Source organism: Serinus canaria, chromosome 3 (genome assembly GCF_022539315.1).
Source record: "Serinus canaria isolate serCan28SL12 chromosome 3, serCan2020, whole genome shotgun sequence".
NCBI lineage: Eukaryota > Metazoa > Chordata > Aves > Passeriformes > Fringillidae > Serinus > Serinus canaria.
Window position 1 is genome coordinate 54630130 of NC_066316.1, and position 24123 is coordinate 54654252.

The 24123-nt window shown below is 40.8% G+C and overlaps 1 protein-coding gene across 4 annotated transcripts in view; it reads left to right on the forward strand.

The window, feature by feature from the left end:
* IPCEF1 (interaction protein for cytohesin exchange factors 1) overlaps positions 1 to 24123 on the forward strand; it is an 82230-nt gene that overhangs the window by 22990 nt on the left and 35117 nt on the right. For 2 of the 4 annotated variants that reach the window (XM_050972131.1, XM_018919951.3), the window contains exons 2-4: positions 15856 to 15906; positions 21505 to 21541; positions 22208 to 22377. In XM_050972131.1, coding sequence (XP_050828088.1) covers positions 15883 to 15906; positions 21505 to 21541; positions 22208 to 22377 — 231 coding nt within the window. In that variant the 5' untranslated portion in view covers positions 15856 to 15882. Of the gene's footprint in view, positions 1 to 15855; positions 15907 to 21504; positions 21542 to 21590; positions 21736 to 22207; positions 22378 to 24123 lie in introns of those variants that run through there. The other 2 variants (XM_050972130.1, XM_018919953.3) reach the window with 2 other exon arrangements.

A 24123-nucleotide genomic window follows, 5' to 3' on the forward strand; every position in this document is an offset into this window, starting at 1 on the left:
GAGCTGGGAAAATGCAGGGGAATCCCTAAGCAGCAGTATCCCTCCATCCTGCTTTGAGGAAACTGGTCTGTAATATTCCAGGGAGTTAAAAAGAAAAAAATAATTTCAAAGTATGTGGTGGCCTGCCTTATTTTTAGCAATGCTTATCTCTTTGAAGAAGGATGAAATTTAACAGAGTGCATGCTCTGTCTTTATAGACTAATGTAATATGTGAAATAAGAGCTGTGTAGATAAAGCAATGAAAAGTTACTTGGATATTTGTGCTAGATGTTTATTCATTCTTGAAATCCACATACCTTTGGGTATAACTGTTGAATACATAAGCCAGAAAAGTACCCAAAATACAAGGTCCTGAATTTTCATTTCCTTTTTCCCACAAGCCTAGTGAATATGTAACTTACAGAAGCATCTGTCTCCTATTTTTAACAGGGTTGTTATTTTTAGCTTACCACTCTGTTGGTTAGTTGAAAAGGAAATGTGGTAACTAAAGCTGGTTGATCTGAAACTATTAGATCCATGTTCTTGTCTGCAGATATTGCTGTCATCCCTGCTTGGATGGGGTTTCCTGGGACACACCTTGCAGATGACCCAGAAAAGCCAAACCAACAGCACTTCATGTCCCATCTTCCCTTTTGTCCCAAGGGCTCCCTGGCCTTGGTGTGGCTGGGTTCAGGCTCTACCACACCTTGGGGTTCAGGAGTGAACGCTGGGGTCCCTCAGGAGACTGGGACTGGAGAGGTGCTCTGAGGAATGTGTTAGCAGGAGAGGCTGTGCTGAGGCTTTGAGAGTGCCATTCGTCATGGAGACTGTTGCATCATTTCTTCTGTCTCCCACAAGACTCTGCTGAGGAATCTATGAGAGTACATTTTTCAAACCAATTTCTATTTGGGAAAAAACAAAAAAACAAATTAAAAATTAGCTATCTGGGAATATTTCTAATATTTTATTTGCATCTCCTATCCCATTTCCACGTCTGGGTTCTAGCATTAACACTTCTGGCAGGTAGGGCTTTTAGCACTTGCTTTGATGTCTGACTTGTGGTTTGTGTAGTCATGGCTTGTAAAAGAGACATGAGTTTCCTCTTGGGCAATTTCAGCATTGCAACTGATTTCTGTAAGAGTTTCCTCTCTGCTTTGCAAGGTGTTTGGAGCTGACAGGACAAGCGTGGCTATTTGTCAGAATTCTTTGCTGGTAAGGTTGTGGCTAATTTTTTTTTTTTTTTCTCAAGTGACAAATGTTAGTTATTTCTGTCTAGTCACATCTATTTTCTTTTTCTTTTTTAAAGACAGTATAGTTTTAGCTGATAAACAATGTTCACCTGGTACAATAAAGAAAGTTCACAGGAGCAAGTAGCTTTCTGGTTTTAAAGGCCTGTGTAAAAGATGTCATTTTCTCCCACCCTCCTCTCTGCTTTGGTTAAAAATGAAAATGGATCACTAAAAAAAAATGAAATAATTAGAAAAAAATATTTGTTGAGTGAGGACAAGGGACAGCATGCATATGAATTGCTCTCTTCTGGACAGGTTTAATTCAGTTAAGTTTTAAGATCCATCAAGGGATATGGTGACAATCAATTCATGGCTGTTCATGTAAATCTGATATTTGTGAAGACAGATGTGTAAAATGGAAATTGAAGCAATTCCCTTATTGGGTTCCTAGAAAAACACGTGCAAATACAGTGTTGTGTGAAGAGAATTTAGGGTGCAATATGGGAGTAGATTTTATTGTGCTGTGGTGACAGCACTGAGCAGAATTATTTCTGTTTTCAATGTGAAAAGAATTTTAGAGTCCATTAGCTTTAATGTTTCTCTCATACACATTAAATTGAATGAGCAAAGACATGGCTAAAGTACTGTGTGAATGGGTTTACCCATACAAAAGGACAGCTGGAATTAGAATTTCCTGTCCTTTGTGCTGAAACAGAAAACCCAAACCCCTGTCTTTATTTCTGGATTCAAGTTTTCCTCAGCAAAATGTGCCTCTGGAGAAAGTGGAGATGAGCATCCAGTTTAAATATTCAGTTGCCTACTCTCTTTCAACAAGTTCTTTTGAAGTGTAGGGATCAGTAGTATTAATTGGGTTTCTTGGACGGTTTATTATCCCCATGCAGGAACTGCAGCTCAGTTTGGTAGGATTTTCCCATCTGCCAGTTATTCCTATATTCAATGGTTTGTGACAATTCAAAAAGGAGAGAAATTGTTTTGTGACTTCTTGTGGAATGACCTTTCTGTACCCTCCCCTGAGGTAAAGCTTTCTAGGTGCAAGAACTACCTCTGTGGAAAGGAGATTCCCAGAGTGTCCCCCTCTTGGTGTTGACTCTGGTGGCAGAGCTGCACACACTCTGACCAGGTGTAAGTCCTGTGCCATGTGGAGGCTGTGTGCCTCAGGTCAGGCATGCTGAAGCTGTCTGCTTTCAAATGCTACATCACCTTCACGTTGCCCAACATGCTGCCTCCCTGCTGTCCCTTTTCCATCACAGGGTGGTAGAAGGCTCTGTTTCACCTTATAAATGGCAAGAGCTATTCATGCCAGGCTGCTAATGTTCATATGAATTTGGGCTCTAGCTGTTTGCTACTTGTCCCCATGCATACTGGGAGACTTGATTTCTTGCAGGGCTGTCTAGTTGCCAGAACACAAGATTTGCTTCTCACCTCTGTGAGTGTATTTCCTTGTAGGTGCAGCAGCTGGATGCTGCCTGCTCAGCATGCAGGCTCTCCACCAGCCCTGTGCAGTGCCTGCAAGGTGGTGGAAGAAAGCATCAAGCCAATACAGGCTGAAGGGCTTCCTTATTTTTTAAGATTCTCTGTTTTGTCCTTGTTGATTTCAGATGTTTCCCCTTGTAAGTCCATCCCTTACCCACTCCCCCATGATCTCCCTAAAGTAACACTGACTTGGTTGCGGATTAGTGGGATAAGGTCCGCTGTGGATAAAGACACAGCTGCAGGGCACTGTGCAGACAACAGTATTGTGAACTTACTTGATTAAATGGCATGGATTTGCAGCCTGCTGCTCACCAGCTTGTCATGGGGGGGATCCTAGGAGATTCTCAGTCCCTGTTGGATCCTGTGGTCTCAAGGGTCCAAGTCACTGCGACCCCGAGATTCATGAAAAGTCTCTTTTTTAGCCCGCATGCTTGAAGAATGAGTTGGAGTTCTTCAGTTCTCGGTCTCAAGGTGGTTTATTGCGTCTTAGCTATAAAAATTTTTCTCCTGCCCTGCCAAGGTCCGTCCAGCAGGACAGTTCCAGGCACACTGCCCACCCCCACGGCAGTGTTATCTCTTTAAACTAAAAACTACGTATAACATGTTTACAATTACTTTCCAATACCTATCACCCATGTTAGACAGTGTGCTTCTACTCTAAACCAATCTCTATGTGCCAACATCAGAGCAGAAGATGGAGGCTAAGAAGGAGAAAGGCTGGACACACCCAAATCCCTCCATCTTGCCCCCAAAACACCCATTCTAGAAACCCCAAAAATCTATTTTTTCACCCTGTGATAATTTCACTGTTATGCTACTTAAACTGCTGTGGCTTGTTGGTCTTCATACAAGGCTGGTAATTTGCTCCACAGGTCATATCAAACCCACAGGTATTCTGGGCTCTGTGCCAGGGTTTCTGAGCCCCCTGGCAGGGGTCCCGGCCACTCTGGACACCCAGAGGGATGTCTTGAGTTCCAACACTGTGGTAGGAGCAGTAACCAAGGAAAGGGCTGTCATTGCATGACATGCTGAATAGTTTCACTGTTTGGTGCACAGAACTGTCTTCAAGGAGTCACTCAACCCCCTGTTAACTCATGAGGGCTGTTTACAGACCAGTGTAGCTGGTACTGGTTTCATGTCTGGAGAAGGTGTCCTTCCTGGTGTGTCACTTAATGCTGATAAAGTCATACTGAGTGTTGCACCATCACTAGACAGGGAGATGGGCACAGAGGTAATGTTGCATGTGAAACTATACCTATTACCCCTTTCTGCATCTCAGTTCCTTCTTGCCTGAAGGAGAGCCATGTTTTTTTCTCTTAAGAATTTCTCTGGAAAGCAGTACATGCAGTTACAGACACAGCTCATCAAAGTGTGTGCACTGTGTTTATGCCTTAGCGACATGCCTTTCTAAAAATATTTCTCTTTTGCAGCCTCCTCTACTCTTTAATTGCTCACTTCTCTTTCCTATCATCAAGTTACAGCCTGGCTGTACTCCAGTGTCTGTTTCTTTTGATTTTGCTATGGGGCATCTCTGGCATAAATCTTGTGAATAGGCTGTGTCTGTCCTCCTCCAGCTCTATCCCCAGCCTCTGGCTTAGCTGAGTCATGCTTTCCCTGTGCTTGCGCTTTCAGTTGTCCCCATATTCTTCTGTCCTTTCTCTCCAAACAGCTCTTGTGGGTTGCTTCTAGGGGGGAAGGAAAAAAAATTAGCATAATGACAGAGCCTTGACTCACCTTCTACTTCTTTAAGTGCTTCTTCTGCAGATATGGCTTTCTCGTCAGGGCAGAGCTCATCTTCCTTTGACTTCTCTACCTTGCTTTTCTCCAAAACCTCCTCTACTTTTTCTCTCTTTTTTAGCTGGCATGTTCTTATTCTTCTATTGACTACAATCAATGAACAAAATCCTGTCCACTCTGACTTCATTTTATCCTGGCAATTACCTCCAATTTTACCTGAAAATCTCTTCTTAAAACCTTCCACCTGTGATTCTATCTGCCAACGGTTCTGCATCTGTTTTCTGAAAACATGTGCAAAATGTCTTTCAGAAGGTCCTGATATACCTCAACATGCTGTTTATGATCTAATCTCTACTGTACTCTGATCCATTCCTCTGCACATTTTGCCCAAGTGATTTTATTCACAGACGTCCTCCTATGAAGGACAGATCTAATCCTAAACACAGAGTTGTTTTTTGTCTGTTTAGATTGGTTTTGGTTTGGTTTGGTTTGGTTTTTTTTTCTTTTTCTGTCCAAATGTAGTGTTTGGCCTGTCTCTCTGGTACGTCATGGCTCAGCCTCTAGTTGAATCCAGCCATCATGATCACCTTCTACCTTTCCTAGATCATATTTGCTCATTGCTGGCAATGATATCATACTGATAATACTATCATAGCCTAAGGACTTCCTTTAGTTCTTTGTTCTTGCTTCCAAGCTATTGTTTAAATTTCACGTGAACTTTCAAATGCCATCACTCTCCATACACAGAAGTATACTCTTATCCAAGTGTCATTATCTAATGTCACTTTTACTGAAATCTCCTATTATCTGGCCTTGCCAAAAGTAATTTCATCACCTCATATCAGTTCAGAAACTCACTGCAAGGATAGTTTTCCTACTCTGGTTCATTGATGAATTTCCTATCTTATTTATTTATACTTCTGAGCAGCATTAAACATACTGAGCTTGAACTCTCATTTTGAACTCCCTGGGATCCCTCTCTTAGTTTTACAAGCCTTTGAATATATATCATCTCATTATTTTTCAAAGCCCCTGCTCTGGTGCTAACACAAACCTTTGACAATGCCCGTCCTCAGGCTTACTGAGACCCAAAATATGATCCTGGTGGTAGTTGTCCTGCTGTTATCTTAGAGTCTGTCTGATTCCTGCCTACATCCTCCTGCTGTATCTTGTCTTGAACCTGCCAAGAGAGCTGCCTTCTCTTCCCTGTTCCTACAGTGCACATGGTCCATCGTAATGGAAGCAAGCATAGTGCAATCCTGTTGCTAACACTTCAGAGAAGTTTCTTCAAACTATATTTTGTGTGGTGATGTTGTGAATCACTTGACATATTTCTCTGCTCTTTTACATTGTGTAACTGTTTCGTTATCCTTGTTCCTCCTTGCAAGGTCTCAAGAGAGCTCTCATGCTCTTATTCCATGGTGCATCCAAGTCTACCAGGTTCTTCTGGGAGCAGCTTCTGGGTACAAGCACCATCAAAATACCGTACCAGTTGAGTCATATTAATTGTGCTTATTTTCTCTTAATCTAAAGCAAAGACAACTGCTAGGCAATTTAGTTTGCCTTAAAGCTCCTTCATAGTTAATGTGTCTCAGCTAATACACAGTAATGTGCTTATTGTCTGAGCTTTCTGCAGCTCCCTCTAATAGAGTGTTTAAATTATTTGTGTGGATCTTACAAAGTGCAAGAAGAAAGGAGGTGACGTCAAATCGTCAATTTTCTCAGAAAGCAACAGAGTGAAGATGTTTGTATTTAGTAAGATGCAGCATTTCCCAAACTGGTTGTTTAACATCTCTACAGATATGGGCAAAATAAGGAATTTTAGGAGGGAAGGGAAGAGAGTTGAAATGGAGAACCAGAAATTATCACTATTTATTTATTTATTTATTTACTAGGATTTCAGTTCACTGGATTTTTCTTTTCCAGTTGTGTTTTTTGTATTGTGTCTCTGCCTGGGGTCTTGCGGCTTTTGCCCGAGTGCTACCAGCACACTTGAAGCAATGTTGAGGTGAAGATTGAATCTATATTCTAAATTGCCATGTAGTACACACAATTGCAGGGGTAAGCAGGACTCTCCAGCAGTTTTCTGTGTTCTGGATGTGCTGTCTGTACCTGGCAGACACTTCACTTCCAAATGAAAAACGCATGAAATGCAAAGATGCTTTGTGAAGACAAAATCCTAGAAAGCCAGTGAATCAGAGCAATTTAACTGTGGTCTTGGGTTTCTAATCCACAGAAAAGACTTTGTCTTGTACTGATTAATTGCTGAGTCCAAAGGGCTTTTTTCAGTTCCTCCACTTCAGTGATTTCTGATCAGATAAACTTCCAGGTGGTAGTTGTCTTCTGGCCTGTTTTTCTCCTGAAGGAAACCTTAGTACAGCTTCAGAGACAGCTGTTTAGAGGGTGGAGATATGTTGCTCCTAATTCTGGGTCATAATATGACTTTATACTATGTGATGGTATTATATTTGGGTTCTACACTGCTGCCTTTGGATGTGCAAGGACGGTGGGTGCTCAGCTGGTGTTCACATCTTTCCTCTGCTGCTGCTTCCTCTTCTTTTGCTTTTAAGGACGTGACAAAGTAGGAACAAATTTGTTGCACAAGCAACACATTATGAAATGTGCTGAAAACTTGACTGACATCCAGTTTGAACAGCTGTTCAGCCTTCTGACCTGACTCTGTGGAGTTTCAGCCTTGGCTACCTTGAATTCAACATTTTCAGCATTCTTTCATCCTATCCCTGTGGCCAAGTCTTCTTTTCCTGCTAAGAACAGGGGCCTAAATTCTGGAGTGGCAAACATTTAATAAAAAAACAACACAAACACATTGAAAGTGAGTCCTCTGAAGTGGTTTGGAATAGCTTGCATTTTTTTTCATCCTCATTAATCTCAATAAATCACAGACTGTTGGTCAAAAGTCTGTCCAATTTATGAGAAGTAGGTTTCTTGTGACAACCTTCTTATGAATTTGGATGAATTTTATATTATTACTTAATTGTACATAAGTTATAAAATTGAAATTTAAGGACAGAAATGTAATTTGAAAGATAAGTATTTTCAATCAGAACTTACTTAAATATAGAAATAATACTGTTATTGGCATAAATTAGAGCTCTGCTGCAATGGGAAATACCAAATGTGGGGTTGCTTTTCTTCAAGCATTTACCTCTCATTCATTACTTTTACCACCATAAGGGCTCTGTTGCCAATGAGAGGAAAAAGTGAAGTAAGAAGTTAAAATCATTTATTTAAAGAGGATCATAGAAATAAGAGTAATTAGATTGAGGCTGCAATTACTGTGAGATGTACAAATAGGTGATAATACTAATTTTATATTGTCTTGATTATTATTTTTTATGACTGAGAAGTCAAGAATTTATTTTGACTATTTGCTTTTCTTCTATAAAACTCCAAAATACATGTAGAGTAAGAATTATGAAAAAATGGAGGTGCTCTATATAGAAATACACTCTTTTAAATATAAAAGGACATAAAGAGCCGGGAACATTTTAGAAAAAAAAAAAAACGGAGAAGACAGGAAGTATCTCCTTAGAAGAAAAATAAGATACACAGATTAACTTGGTTTAGGCTGTTGTAAGAACAGCCATAGCATGGTGGAACATAAGTACAAAAGTTTGGTGAAATACAGATTATAACAGAAAAGAAAATCCAGACATTCTGGGAAAACTTTGAAATTGTTTCTGTGAAAGAAGAAGTTCCGTTTTTAGTTCTATGTAAGTAATTTTAACATATGGGTTTCTCGTTTAGAAAAAGGCTGACTGTTTTATTTCAGATTTCACTGCAGTGAGGGCAACACTACAGGAAAGGAGTGCTGAACAGTGTTCATTTCTGTAAGATTCAACAAGAAAGTGTCTGATGTAGCCAGATCTGCATTTCCAGGAGCAGCAAACAGCTATCTCTAATGATCTATTTCTTTGTGCAGATGTTCTGGCAAGGCTGTGGTGTTTAAGAAACAAGAATCAGTAAATCCTGAATGCCTCCAGGCCCTGAAGAGTGAAGAAAAGTACAGAAAAGTAGTGCAGTGATCATTTGCATGCACCCATCATTGCAACCATTCACAGGAGTATTTTAAAGTTTTATTGCTGCTCTCAGGGCCAACCAGCTTGTTATGCTACCCACCTCAGACAAGACCCCCTTTTCACACTGGTGAGGGTCTGTATTCTAGCAGATGTTACTTACTGTGCCCTTTTTGTGTGGTGAAGAGGCTTTTTTCTCTTCCTTATTGCAAATGTAAGTCAAAGTAAGTATGGCTGGTAGCAACTGAAGATGAGAATTAATTTGTTTAAAAGAAACACAAATCTACTGCTGAAGCAAATCCAGAAGCAAGCAAGCTACTTGATAATTAAATTGGATTTCAGGGAAAAATGTTTCCAAGAGTACCTTCTTATCATATCTTGTGGCACTGTGTGTTTTTAGAATCGGTTATTCCTTTTGTAACTCAATAATGGTTCGGTCCACGGTTCCCCCCATGTACTTCCCTCACAATGGTTTCTCCCTATTGGAGCTGCCCCCACCCCCCCGCCTGTCATGGTAACCACCCCCCTGACCTCGAGAATTCTCTGTGTCAGTCATTCCTTAATTCGATGTATGATTTGCCCCTGGGGTTTTTCCCCTCCCCTGTGTGATCCTCAGTGGCTTAGCTGTAACCCACGCTCCTCCCTGGGTCCTTGCTATTAGTAAGCTTTGTGTCTCCGCCTGTCACACCCACTCCCTGTATCAGCCCTCCTCCCTCCGCGCCCCTTTGTCGCCTGTCCCTGAACCCACTGGGGAAGAAGATTAAAAGATCCTTGGTACTTATACAGGTGTCCCTCCTCCTTCCTTTGCTCTGGTACCTCGTAGCTGAAGATCCTGCCTGCGCCACCCACGCCGCAGACGGTAACCACTGCCCAGGGTTCCAGAGGGAATCCGGGAGTGGCACTTCGTGTGGCCATCTTCGGGCGGGCCGCGGGCACCCTAGCCGGGCACCCGCACAGCCCCGCGGCCGCGGGAGAGAGGCTACAATATCTTTGAGTTTTCATCTTAGAGATGACTTTTTCTGCCTCTCAGTCGTCCGTATCTGGTCTAACTCAGGCATAGTGAGAATAGCATTTGGCTCCCAGTTGCCTGCCCCTCATTGGCCTGCCTGTCCTAGACCTTGGAGAAATCCTATGCTGTATATTAGCGCACGGATGTTGAATGGAGGAATGGGTTCTGGCTAAATTTCTCTGGAGAAGCTCTGATGTCAGCAGTCCAGTTTTTCCATTCTCTTATTCCTAGGGAAATGCCTTTCAGCCACAGGAAAAAGGAGGCCACTTGCAAATCATATGGCTCAGCAGATGACATTGTGAGCAGAAGCAGTTCCACCCTCCTTTGGCGAAACTTGCCAGGGCAGTTTCTCCTTGCTCTGCCTCTCCCCACTGGGATTGCCGTATTGCAGAGGTGATGGTTGAGTGCAGCACATGTATTTGCTGTGCTCTGATGTGTGGGAGGAAGATAAACTCTTCATTGCTCCTGATCTCTTAATGAAGAACCAGGCAGGACTCTCGAGACTTCAGTTTCCTGAAAACTTTATGAATGTGGAGTGGAATTCTTTGATGGAAGAAGCAACAAGTCCCCCAGATATTTCTTACCTATTTCATCCTCACAAACATCAACATAATGATTTTGCTTTGATTTTTAAAATCTGTCCTCTTGAGATTTCCCTGGAAGTGTGACTGGTGGCCTTTTGTATGGTGCTGTCGATGCAATGAATGTTTCCTTGGCAGAAGAAACAGGACTTACCTCTAAGCTTCAGAGAGTGCAAAGAGTAACAATTTTTGCTGGCCTCTTGCTCTCAAATGCAGGATTTGAAAGAATGCTCCTGAAATTTTTACCTTCCATTGGATGTATAAACCTCCTGCAATGCCATGACAGCAGAGGTTATTCAGAACTGCCTTCTGGTGAGGATGTCTCAGGTTTTTGTCACTGAAATAATCTAAATTTGCAAGCAGAGCAGCAGTTCTGAACCTCTGTGCTAGGGTGAGTCATGCCCTTGTTCTCTCTTTATGTACTGGACCTTGCATTGTTCCCTCAAAACTGTCTTTGCTGAACAGCTGATCAGAAAAAACAGAGGAGGGAATTATGATTCCTCTCTCCTCATCTCTACTTTTTCACAAGGGACTTGCTTTGAGAAAAACACCTTAGATCGTTGTCTCAGGAGGGTCTATAGGCTTTTTACTTTTTTCTCCTTCCTCCCTTCTATGTTTCATCTTCTGGACTAGTAAAAACCTGTGCATCTTTGGAGGAGAGCAGAGCATCAGGAAGGTACTTCTTTATCCCTGGAGTGTTTCCTTGCCCTTTCAGTGCAGTAACTCTTCATTCAGTTTTGCAGAGAGCTTAACATTGCCCACTTTCATTGCTTGCCACAGCAAAAACAAAGAGCCAGCTAGAAGGCAGTAGGAATTGAGGCATTGCACTTGATGTTTCTGCAAACTCTTCCTTGGCCTTCAAGCATAGCAGCACTTGGAGTTCAACACTACAAGGAATGTGGGGCAGACACACTTCATTAAGCATGCCATTTTGTTTTCTCATTTTGGTTGTGAGGCCATAGAGGCAGCTGGAGCATGTCTTCCTTTTGCTGAACTTCCTCTTTCTTTCCTGCCCCTCTTCTCCTGCAGGCAGAGAGCACTGACTCCTGCAACTGCCTGCTCAGAGCTGTCAGCACACATAACCTGCTGCCCTTGGGCTTACCAGCTGGGCTGACAGGACCTGGCCATGATCCAAGCAGGGTGATGTCTCCAGATCCCTTCTGTCTCCAGCACGGGAGCAGTGAACTTTGTTCCAGTTTTTCCTGGCCTTCTCCCAAAGAGAGTCAGAAGTCATCTTCTTGAATTGCTTTCACATGAGGGGATGGAGTAATTCCAAATGCATTTGAAAACAATGTTATAACCAATGGTTTTATAAAGTATAAATATATTAGATTTATAATGCAGAAAAAAGCAGTTTCTTGCTCCTGAGCCTGTGAAAAGAGGCCTTTGGTCTTTTCAAAGTGTAGCGCTTGTTCAAAAGGGTAAAGTTACCTATTGTGGCCAAAGCTGAATGTGTACTCTAAAAATTAGAGTCTTCTGACTGTGTTTTCATAGACTTGCTCTTTCTGATGCCAGTGGTGAACGTGTAGTTTCATCTGCAGTTAGAAACATGAGGTCATGGGGACCAAAGTAGGTGGGGCAGCCTTATTCAGGATGGGAATGGGTCCATGAACTTATGTGAAAATTGCCTTAGTGTCTATTTGATGTTGCCCCAAGGCAAAGTATCACCTTAATATCCATCTTCCCTGGTGAGCCTGTATGTGAGAGAAAATCTGCAGGCCAAGAAACTCCTTGTACAAGTCAGACAGTCAATTTAGATAGCTGATTAACCAGTTAAGTACCTGACTAGAGCTGACTAATTAGTGGTTAATGGTAAGGTTCTGTCAGATTAAATTGATCTCTAGTAAGCCTAAGGACATTTAAGAGCTTGCAATCACTGTGATAATTTTTCCCCTGCATTGTTGCAAGAACCCCAGTAAGGTGATAATTTAGGATTATTATGTAAGGCTGTCTCCTTGCCACAGGACAGTGCTTCAAGCACTGCTGTAAATTGGGGCAATGTTATTCCTAATGTCTGGTGAAATATGTGATTAAGTAATCATTGATTTTTGGGGGGAAACTTTGTACCACTTTCACTAGTTTCATGTCACCTGTCAATTCATTGCCCGTTGAAGTGCAGCTTGCTGCAGGCAGCCAGACACAGAAAACAAGCACAGGGGTTAAAGCTGGTGACCAGTGTGAGAAATGTAAACAGAAGGCTCAGAGCTTATTTTCCAGGTTGTCCGCCAACCTGGCTTGGTGCTTGGTAAAACAGAAATTTTCTTTTGGAGCAGTCTGTGTCAATGCCACCTGAACAGGAGCTCAGCTGTGCACATTTTGGGTGCATCTGTGACACAAATAGTCTGAGCCATGTTGCGTATATCAAATATTTTGCTCAGAAGCAGGAGGGCATATGTCCACTCCGAATGTCATCTGGGAGATGCCTGGAAGGCATGTCTGGCAGGCTTATGCTCTGATCATTGCAGATTGACGTAGTCACTGTAGCTTGTAGTTGGCAAGAGACGCATAAGGCCTTGTGGATTTTGATTTTCCCAAGAGGAATATTACTAATGAATTAAGATTGATTTTTTGCAATTAGAGTCATTGGAACCTCAGTGTTCTCTATTTTTTTTTTCCTTTTTCCCACCCTTTCAATTTAAATTTGATTTTTATAGATATTTGTATATATTTTAGGAGAGATGATGAGTCAAATAGACTACCTCTGTCTATTATTGCAAGATATTTCTGATAAGACACCTGTCACATTTCCATGTTTGTTGCATCAGCTTATTGCTCACATACCTACTTGTTTATTACTCTTCTTGAAAAAGCAAGGATGAAGTGAGACTAATAAAACTATGCACACAGATACTTAGTGTTCAGTTATTAAATCAAAATTTAAAAAGCCCTCAAGAACTTGATTTGGAAATCTTTTAATTGAAACCACATTTGAAATTGTGTTCAATTCAGACTGAAATAAAATCAGGTGGTTCAGATAACTCCTAGAAAAGCCAAATAAATATAGACATGGTTTATGAACTGATAATATAAATCCATCCCCTTTGCCTTTATTGATACTGAGTACATCCATTGCAGTTTACCCTTCAGAAAATGAGAGTATCAAGTGTGTTTTACTGTTTCTGAAGCCATCTGAAGTGGGAGAGCATTTACTGTGTTTAATTTTCTCCCTTTGATTTGTTCCACATTTTAATTTTAGCAAATTGAGCATCCAGTACAGCAGACTGCAGTCCTATTACAAGTCTTCCATGTGGGTACCTTAATCCATAGGCTGGAGGGTTTTCCTCTCCTTCTGTTCCTAGAATTTATCTTGTTGCAAGTGGAGAGTTTTGGGATGAGGGCTAGAATCCCACACACACCTTTCGGGGTGACATCCCTCTTCAAATTCCATTCCATTCAGGACAAGGATGCGCACAGGTCTTCAGGCTGCAAGGCAGCGCTGTGAGTGCTGTGAAATGGGCTGAGTCTTCTCCTGCTGCAGCTACTCCAGCTTGGAGTCAGGACCCCTTGCTGATGATATGAACTGATATGATATGTCTCTTAATAACCTCTCACTGACCTGCAAAGCTCCTGAGCTCAGGTGTAGCTTTTGTGGCCCCAGAAGTCTTTCTGTTAGCCAAGCTGCCAGCCCTGAGCAAGCCCCTGGGCTGCCATAGTGTGACCACTACCGGCACACAGAGGGCATTGCTCATCATGAGATCCCAGCTGCAGCCTGTGTGAGGGGCTTACTGTGGGGCAGGGGGCTGTGATTCCTAGAGACAGCCCCTGCAGAGTCATGCTGGGCCATCCAGTAAGGTGGATTGGCTCTATTTAAATGGCTGCATTTATCCAGCTCCTTCTCCTAATTCACCTGACTGTTTAGAAAGGATAGTTTTTTCACAGTAAACCTGCACAAAATTGAAAATAATCACTTATTTTGTTCTAGTGCAGAGATAAGCAGGTTTTGACCTTCTGAAATGTTAGTTTTGAAACAGCTGAGTACACTTGAGTGGATATAAAAAATCCTAATACCTTTTCACAGAGGAACTAATCTCATTCAGGTTGGACTTTCTTAGAAGAAACAAACTCAGGTTAAATGTCTAAGAGTTATTTCTGCAGTGATTGTGTGATTTTTCAAGTATCTTTCATTACACAGGCAACAATAAATTATATTTTTTCACTGGAATGGGACAGAAGTCAATGCTGCTTTTGAACACTGGGTGCTGGCTCAAAACTGCTTGTCCAGTTTCTGGAAAGTAAACAAATGTTTGAGTTAAGTCAGAGAGAAGGGTTAGCTGAAATCCATTTCAAGTTCTTTGGCACAAAGCACACAGGAGGAAACATTGCCTTTCCAGTTAACTAATGCTTCTCCCCTTGCTCCTGGTACTTTGTGATTCAAAGCTGTGCAGTTCCTCCCCAAACCCAAGGCACACATGAAATTAAGAAATGACAGGAAAAAGGCCACATCACAGTAATTACTGTGATATGGTCTGTTATTCCCTTTCTTTCTTGCTCTGTATTTGAGGCTCAGTGTTAATTTACTTGGATAATTCAAGGTGTTTCCTCTGCTTGTTTGTACTAGCTATGATTTCTAAACATCCTTGAAATTATTTGCCATAACGTCTCTCTTCATCATGATATTACTTCAACTTGAGCTACTTATAGAAAGTGCTTCTTTCTACTTTTGAACAGAAATGGCTGGCAGCCAGAAAAATATGTATTTGTTTGCCTTTCTATTTTTGGTTTGAAATTGCTGGAAGCCAGTAGGTGGGTTTTTATTTTCTTTTTTAAGATTTTATTTTCAAACTAAGACAAATATTATGTATGAGGAGTGGCACATATCTTAAATAACTGGTTCTAGTAACAGGAAAATGTTCTTGTTAGAAATTCTTCTGAAGTGTGGCTCTATTTCTGGAAATCCCTTCTTGCTTGCTTCAGCAGAGTTTTGTATCCTCTCCCATTTTCCTCCATGATTCTTTCACATGCAGAGGGGTGAGTTTCACAGGAACTTTGCTGGCACCAAAACATTGGTATGTTTTCATTCATCTTGTACTGCTCCAATTCATCATTGGCCCATTCTACCAACCAAAGGAAAATCACACAGGGGAGCTGACAAGTGCTTGTGTTAACCAAATGAAATCACTTCATCTGCCACCTGAATGGATACCTGATAACCTGGTGTCTTTGGGAAATAGAATCCAGTGTCTGCTGTTGGACTGCATGGATTTTGGTCTCCAGAAAGGAAAATTTCAACCCATTATAAAATAAGTAGTCCAGTATGAGGTCTCATCCCATTCAAGAGAGACAGAAGGTTACTTAATTTTTATTCCCAGGAAATGCTGGGAGTTACTTAACCAAAGCAGGTATCCAAGTCCTATAGATTTCTTTCAGACTAAAGAACAGAATGAACCAAAAAATCCACTTCCAATTTTGTTTCTTTATTCTCTCTCTTGCATTTCCTCCTAAAACCCCAAAAACCTCCATTCCCACCCAACTCCAAAGCCTATCACAACCAAGCACATCACAACCCTCTGGCCAAATCCATGAGCTGTGTTCTGTTTATTTCATAAAAATAAGCTTGGATACTTTTGAGTTAACATTACTTACTACTTGTTGATTTCTAAATCAGTAAAATCAATTTACATAACATAGGATTGTCTTTGGAAAATTAATTTTAGGGGTTGGGAGAAGTCAGAGGGTAGAGTTAGAAAGACAAAATGTTTGAAAGCATTTTTTTTACTCTAGTGGTGAGATTTATGTTATATGAAAATATGATACAGAGCTTAAGTACACAAAATTTTCTCTTTTAACAGCTTTTCCATTGAGCTTTGAAACCATTCATGGAAGCTGATGGCAATATTCTTGTAAGTATACTTGAAGCTGTGACAGAGTTATTGATCATCTGTAGAGGTCATACGTTGGGATTATATCCTTGTAATCACAAAGACCATGAACAGCATAAAAGATGCACAACAGGATCAATCTCCAAACAGGACCTTTATTATGGGCCAGCCCAAGCAAAGAGGTTGCCCCAGTTCTGCTATAAGGATAAACTGAAATCTACTGCATGTGCCTGATGCTAGGGGTGTCCTCACTTCGAAATCCTGACCCTCAATGGATGAGATAACCGTAACTTAGGATACATGAGCTCAGCAAAGGATTTTCTTAGCCATACAGTCTAACCCTTGGGAAGCTTAAAGAAAATACAGCTCTGGAGAATATATCTGTTGATCATAGCTGCCTTTGGTGCCTTTTCAGACTTATGCATTGTGAGTCAAACTTCATGAGACATGAAGCCTGTTTTTTAGTATTAGCCCAATGCCCCTGCTTTTCCAAGTAGACTTTTTTTTTTTCTTTCCCCTGAAGCAGCCTCATATGCCTATTTCACCCCATTTTATTCTTGGAGAGCTTGCAGGCTGCCCCTGACCCAGGATTCCTGGAGCCTTTGATGCATCTCCTTCTGACTAGGAAGGGTCAAGAGTCCTTTAACAGGTGCTTGGGAGGGACCTGCCCTGAGAGCAGCCAACAGAGCCATCAGGTTGTGCAGCTGGGTGTGAAGAAGGAGTGAAATAAGGGTGCCTCCATTCAAACTGTGGGGCTGTAGCAGTCTTAGGGTGGTAACAGAGCAGTTTCCCCAGAAGGTGTAGGAACAGCTGTCCCTGCTAGGGCAGAGGCTTCAACACAGAGCGGCTGCAGCTCTCCGAGTCCCAGACTTCAGTGGGTGTCAGGAACCTCTCCCCAAGGCCAAGAATGATGTCTCTCAGCCCTGCAGGGCATCTTGGAGGAGCTGTGCTGGGAAGTGGAGGAGGTTCGAGAGGAAGTGTGCAAACTGCAGCATCAGAGAAAGTGGAAGGGAGAGACATAGGGTCTTCTCTGAGATACAACAACATGAAGACCACTAGTCCCCACCTGCAATGGATAAGCAGGCAGTGTCTATGCCCTCTATCAAAGTAAGGAAACCCTCTGGAGAATTGGAAGGATGGAAGTTGATGACTTCTTGTATCAAGAGGAAGCTCCTGCCTCATCTAAGAACAGGCTGACTGCCCTCATAATTGAAGAGAAGCCAGATGTGTCCCCTAGAAAACAATGCGTTTCATTTGACTGTAAACCATATAGGTTTGCAAGGAAGAAAAGGTGAGACCCTCTAGTCTGTGACTCCTCATCTGTAGGCCTGACCAACCATCCAGAGATGTTTTCTGCCTGGGAGGCACCAGGATCCAGGATGTTGTCCAGAGACTGCCAAAGCCTGTGCAGCCCTCTGACTTCCATCCCCTGTTGTTATTCCATCTGAGCACAAAAGATACTGCTAGGGGAAACCAGTATGTGCAGGGGGCCACAGAGCTGGAAAGTAGCTTTGCAGAGAATGGCTTGGGAATCTTGGTGGACGTTATGAGCCAGCAATGTGCCCACGATCTGAAGAAGGTAAATGGTGTCTTTGGCTACGTCAGACAAAGTATTGCCAGCAGGTCAAGGGAGGTCATAATTTATTCAGTGCTGCTGAAGCCACCCCTAGAAGGACTTCTCAATATAAGAGACACATGATATACTGAAGAGGCCCAATGAAGGGCCAGAAGAATAATTAAGGGACTGCAGCATCGAAGGTAAGAGGAAAGATTAGGTAAACTGAGTCTGTTTATCTTGGAAAACAGGCTCAGGGGGGCTCTTACCCATGTGCATAAATACCTGAAGGGAGGATGCAAAGAAGAGGACATGGTTTAATGGCCAACATGGTGGTGCTAAGTTGAAGGTTGGCCTGAAGATTTTAAAGGTCTTCTCCAACCTTAACAATTCTATGATTCTTTTCAGCAGTGCCCAATGACAGGACTAGAAGTGATGCACACAAGCCAAAACACAAGAGGTTCCCTCTGAGATCAGGAAACCTTTTTTACTGTGAGAATGACTGGGCATTGTCACAGGTTGTTCAGAGAGAGTGAGGTGTCTCCATGTTCAGTGAAATCCAAAAGCCATCTGGAAACAGTCCTGGAAAACCAGTTGCAGGTGGAGAGTGGACTTAGATGACCTCCTGAAGTTCCTTCAGTCTGAATCATACTGTGATTCTGTGGGAAAAAAGAACTCCTGGACTGACAGAAGACTCTGCTGAAGTTGTCACTTCTCTCACACGTTTTTGCTCATCCCTAGAGCCTGCCTAGCACAGAAGTGGAAATGAACTGTGCACAGTTGTACAGGTTCCTTTGCAACTCGCTCATGGTGTGTTTGCTAAGTGTAGGAGTAATAGATAGCCAGTTTGAAGTCTGTGTAGCTCTGCAGGATCACTGGCCCATTCTGTTCAGTCCTTAGCAAACCAAAGACTAACAAATAATTAAAACCTACTCTCTATTACCAGTCTTGTAAAAAGTGTATATTTTGAAGTTATCCCAGAGCTTTCTGAGAACTACTGCTCTCAGATTTCCCTTGGTAAGAAGAAATAGAAGAAATAGAAATACATCTGATATTCTCTGATATTTTCAGTTGGACCCATGATAATGAAATACATCACTTCCCATTAGTAAATTTAAAATTATAGAAAAATATCCAGCATTGTTAAAAGCAAAATCATGACATTTGATTTAGTTTCAGACTGTTCAGTGGCTATGTTTGCTAGTTACAGAATATTCACATCTGAAACTCCTGTTGTACCCCTTGTTTTATTGGTAACAACTCTGCCTTCCACAGTTTTCTCTTTGCTCTGTGCTGGTAAGAATCTCTAGAAGAGTGAAACTTAAAAAGTATCTTTTAATCAATGTTCACCTAGGTCCACTGATATAAAAGATTATTGACTTTTTTAAAGAGTTTTCAGTGAAGGAAACTTTAATTCACTTCTTGAAAAAAGGTTTGCCACTGGAGACTTGCTAATGTGTTGTATTCTCATGGAAAATTGAATCCAAACTGTGTTGATGAGACATTTTATGAATTTTGTGGTAGATTCATTTAAATATAAGTTTTCTATTGGTTTGAGAAGAAAACATTTTTACAGAAAACTGTTTGTTTATTTCATAAAGTACCTATCTGACTCCAAACACTATGCTTTGGAGAAAGAGGTTGTTTTTATTTGTTTATAGATCAACAAAATTTGAGAAGGCAATTTTGTGAATCATGCTGCATTTTATTGCTGCATTTGGGGATAAGAGCTTTCTCTTGGGTGGAGCAGAACACATATTTTTTTATAGGATGAAGCTGGATTTCTGAACAGCACTAAAACACAAGCAGAAGTTGCAGAATTCCAGGCTTAGTGCTAATTTGTTGAAAATTTACTTCAATTTTCAGGAATACTTGGAAAGACAGTGAGAAATGTATCTTAATTTTTTAAAAAAATCATTCATCAGTTATTTTGTTAGAGATTTACCACTGATTTTATCCAGGCAGACTAAATACAGGTCTGGCTGTAGAGAAACTGCTCTTCCTACCACCATTAATTTCCCAAATCCTCCCACAATATATGAAGAAAAGAGAGTTGTTAATCATCCCTATCAACTTGCAGCAGGATACCAGCATTGCTGCAGAATAATACACATAAATTCATAAGTTATTTTAGCTAGCCCAAGATCTTACTAGGTGATCAGTTTTTGCCTCAGTCTGATATAAAGTGGCCCCAACAGATGTCTTATATAACATGGGTACTAACTCTTTCCTGACACATGAGAAATAGACTATGCTGTGTTTTTTTTTAGATCATCAACAAGGTTAGTGGAAAGATTACTTCCTTCTCAGTTGTGTAGAGAGAGCCACATCCTGCCTCAGTATTGCTGTTTTTTTTCATAACTTTATGTTGGTTAGAGATTAAACGACCCCAATATAGAGCCATGGCAAAGATGTGATATTGCTTTACTACATAGTTTTTGGTCCAGCAGACCTGATTCATATTTGTTTTCCTTAATATCATTTTGGATAGCTCTGAAGGAAAGCAATTAGTTTGTGTGACCCATTGATTCCCTGAGGGCATACATTATTTCCATGTGTCCTAAATAGGGCGTAAGTTTCTTTGGAATGAAGACATGAAAAGGATTGGGAAATAGCAGAATCTCTAATAGAGCTGATGTGTTTTCTTATTGCTTTTCTTTGTGTGTTGTCATGGAGAATAGTCTGAGAGAGAGGCAGTGGTAGAATAATAATAAAAAGAAAAACAATAAGGGAAAAAGGAAAAAAGAATACTCAGTGATTAGGCAGGAGTCTGGGATTATTCATGCCTGGTAAAGCCTCCCACAAGAGTGTTGCTCAGGTCATGTCAAACAGGATGAGCACGAGGCACAACTCTGTGCTCTGTGCTACTCGCTGCAGAGATCCCTGCTTCAGAAAGTTGTCGCTCTTGTAAATACTGGTGACAGTGGGCTCTTCTATCAACTTGCAGATGGTCTAGGCTTATTCACCTTTAATTTGCCTGTGAGAAGAGCCATCAACTTTTTCAAGAGGGATATGAAATGGGGTTTTGTTTTCCTGAGAAGCTGTCTGGTAGGCAGAGGGGCTACATTAGGGATGTTCATAGCGTAGCTCTGCAGCGGCTCAGGTAGCTAGCGGCTTTGCATAGCAACATTGTGGCCAGCATATTAAATCATACATGCTGCATTTGTCATCTGGGGGCTTCAAACCCTTCCTAAAAATAGAAAAAAGTAAATGCTTTAGTTCCCACACTAGAGAAGGAAAGGTTGAGGGAAAGAGAAGTCAAGTACTTTGTCCGCAATCACTCAACCAGCCAGTCTGTCTGGGGAGAATTTACTCTAAAAGCCATACCTTCCATTTTCAATTACCTCTTTTTTGTTCTGTGGTCTTCTCTTTTAGTTTCATTTTCTATGTGTTTATGCAGGATTAAAATATGTAGACTGCAAATGCATAAATAAATTCAATTTATTTATGTGACAAAGGACTAAATGCCTCTGTATTATTTTTGCAGTGACTAAAATTTCCATACATTTTGTGTGATTTTGTTTTTCCTTAAGAAATATTATGAAACTATTTAATAGGGAAAAAAATACATGTCCTGCATTAAATAAAAAAGGCAAAGGTGAAGATGATTTTTTTCTTTTCCAGGATTTCTTAGAATGAGCTAAATGACTAACAGTCATCTGGCATGTATTTTAATCTCCGCATATTTGTAAATCCTCCTTATGGAGCCTAATGAAACATTAAAATGCTGGAGTTTTAACTTCTATTTTTTAACTACAATTTGGGCAAACACAGCAAAGTAGAAGCTGTCTGTGGATGTGAAACAGGAAGCAGTAGTAGATAGACACATGTAATAGGGTTGTGTTTGCTCTTGCTCAACTAGATACACATCAATTTTAATTAACACGTTTTTTGCTTCAGCTGCTAACGTCCCTTCAGCAGCGAGTGGGTTATGTGTTTCCATCCTGCATATACCACCAGCATCACCACCACGTCCTTCTCTAGCTTCCCCCTCCCCTTTCTACACAAATGTTGCAACACAATCTGAAATTTCCTCTTTTCTTTCCTTCCTGCATTTCTTACAGGTTCCTTTGCGTCAGAAGGCAAAAAAGAAAAGTCAAGGTAATGAGAGATTGTTTTTTCTTTTCTCTCCTGGATTCCTCTTTTGTTATTTTCTTAGTATGTCTTATTCTTGGGAGGGTGAGGATTTTGTACTGCTACTCATCTGGTGAAAAGCTGCTTTTTATCACCACTGATTCTTACACCGATTCTGAGAAAAATGACAACAGGCTGTTCCTTTGGACTAAATCCTTGTGGTATGTTAATTGAATCAAAGCTGGAAATCGGTGAGGTAGAATCAGCTGCCTGCACAGACATACACACTAGTGGTTTTCATGTACTTGGCATAATAGTTTTCTCTAGCTGACTTAAATAGATGTATCCTTTTCAGTGCAGCTGTGTGAGGGAAAATATATGCATGCTTCTCTTAAAAGGATCAAAGGCTGTATTTTGAATTAACAAAAACTCGTGTATGGTTATCTTAGCATTAATTAGTGTCTGCATTATCTATAGCTTACTGTTAATTTCTGAACACCAGCAAGCCTTTCAAATGAGTGTGTGTTACTGTCACAGCCATTATAAAACTGAATTACTTCTGAGTATATTTTAAGATATGCTTGGATGACTTGCTGAGGTTCCTAAGTAAGGATTATATCCTTAATTGGCAGCAACATCTTTCCTGGTAATGCAGTTTTAAGCAAGCACAACACTGTATTTTTAATGGCACAGGGTTCTTTATAATGAGCCGACGGAGGATATCGTGCAAAGAGCTGGGGCAAGCCGATTGCCAAGGATGGCTCTACAAAAAGAAGGAAAAAGGAGCTTTCATTGGGAACAAATGGAAAAAGTTCTGGTGTGTGCTAAAGGAGTCATCGCTGTATTGGTACAGCAGTCAGCTGGTGAGTACAGTGTACAGACAAAGAGCATCTTCTGGGACTGACAGAGGGGAACCTGGGGTCACAATTTTGGTGCATCCTGGAGGAGTACAAATAACTGGGTTTATCTCTCAGCCCTGACACTTGTGATCTGGGAAGTGTCTATATCAATTTGAAGTATGCAGAAAAATACGTGTTTTCTAGTTGAGCAGGTAGTTGTGAAATGTTAACTTGCTGTCTGTCTCGCCATGTAAAGAGCTCTTCTTTAAGGGCTCTGGTGGCATTTGAATTTGAGAAATGTTTTCCTGGGTATAGACAATTTGCAAACATTTGTCAAAACTCAAAGCAGGAATGCTTCTTCACTTCTTATTAATTTAATTTTCAGAAATGTCTCTCCTATTTCTCGTTCCATCCCCTTCCACACTGAGATTATTTCTGTTTTTATTCTGTGAGTCTTCTTAGTTTCCTTTTCTTTTTTCTTCTATTTTTTTCCCTATTTAATTTTTTTTCTCTTTTTTTTTCCTCTTCTTTTCTTTTCAAATAGTAGAGGGCAGCTGGCTTTACTCTGGGCTTGTTTGATTGGACAGAGAGAGTGTCTTGCCCATCCTAGGAAGGTTCAGATATAGTTATCCATACCACTTTTCTGTCTGACACTGCTACCTCTAAAAAGGTCTTATGACATTCAAATGATGGAGTGACACATTAAGAATAAGAGTGTGAGGAGAATTTTGGTATGCCAGTAAAACCATAGTTTGAAACTCAGCAGTTTCAATGTTGAATTGTGGATGGGCATGAGGTTCCTTAAATGCAAAGCAGCTGCTCTGGAAAATAAGCATGTCACAGGCACAGCAGAGAATGAAAGATTGAAGGAACCCTTATTAATTATTAGTGCATTTAAAAAAATATCAATCTGGATGATTTCCACTTGTTTATTTTCAGTGCAGTAATTCCCATCAAAATTTTTCCCTAACTGTTTCAGGGAAAAAAATACAATAGTTTAAGCCATTAAAAAAATCCTCATACCCTAAACAAAGCTTTACTCATGTAGACGATTTCACATTCTCCCTTCAGTTGTGAGTATAGTGTTAGTGGGTTTTTGTGGGGTGTTTGTTTGCTTGTCTGTTTGTGAGAGAGATTTTTTTTGTTTGCTTTTTTAAAATCCAAATAAAAACTTTGACCGGTACAAGATGACTATTTCTTCTTGGGGTGAAGGAAAGCAACTCTGCTAGTCTTGGGCTGTTTTTTATGATGTTGTAGTAGTCTGATATAGATTCCTTTCAAGACTATGTCAAATACTTGCATAATAGAAAGAAAATAAATAGAAATATTGGGAAAAAAGGTTTTGAAAAGGCACTTTTTTCCTTATGCTTACAATATCTCTGCTTGAAAGACATGGCGAGGCAGTAATACCAATAAGCAGCATTAATACCTTGCAAAACCTTATTGGCTTTTACAAATCTGTTTGCAGTTGTACTTCTGGCCAAGCTCTACATTTTAAAAAAGGTGAGCTGGCTGGCTGACAGGACTTTTTAGACACAGAAAATGTCAGAAAGGAATAATCCTAAGGAGTAATCAAGATGAGAGGAAATAAAAAAGGCAAGACTAGGAAAAGTTTGCCTCTGGGAAGAGAAGAGTGATAGGGGAGAGGTGCAAATTCCTCCACTTCCTTCAGTTGTCCGGGCCTGGTTAAATTCCACTCCTGAGATCCAGAAAAACCATGATCATGCTGGTTCCAGTGCTCCTAGACAGCCCTTACCCTTTTAGTCCATG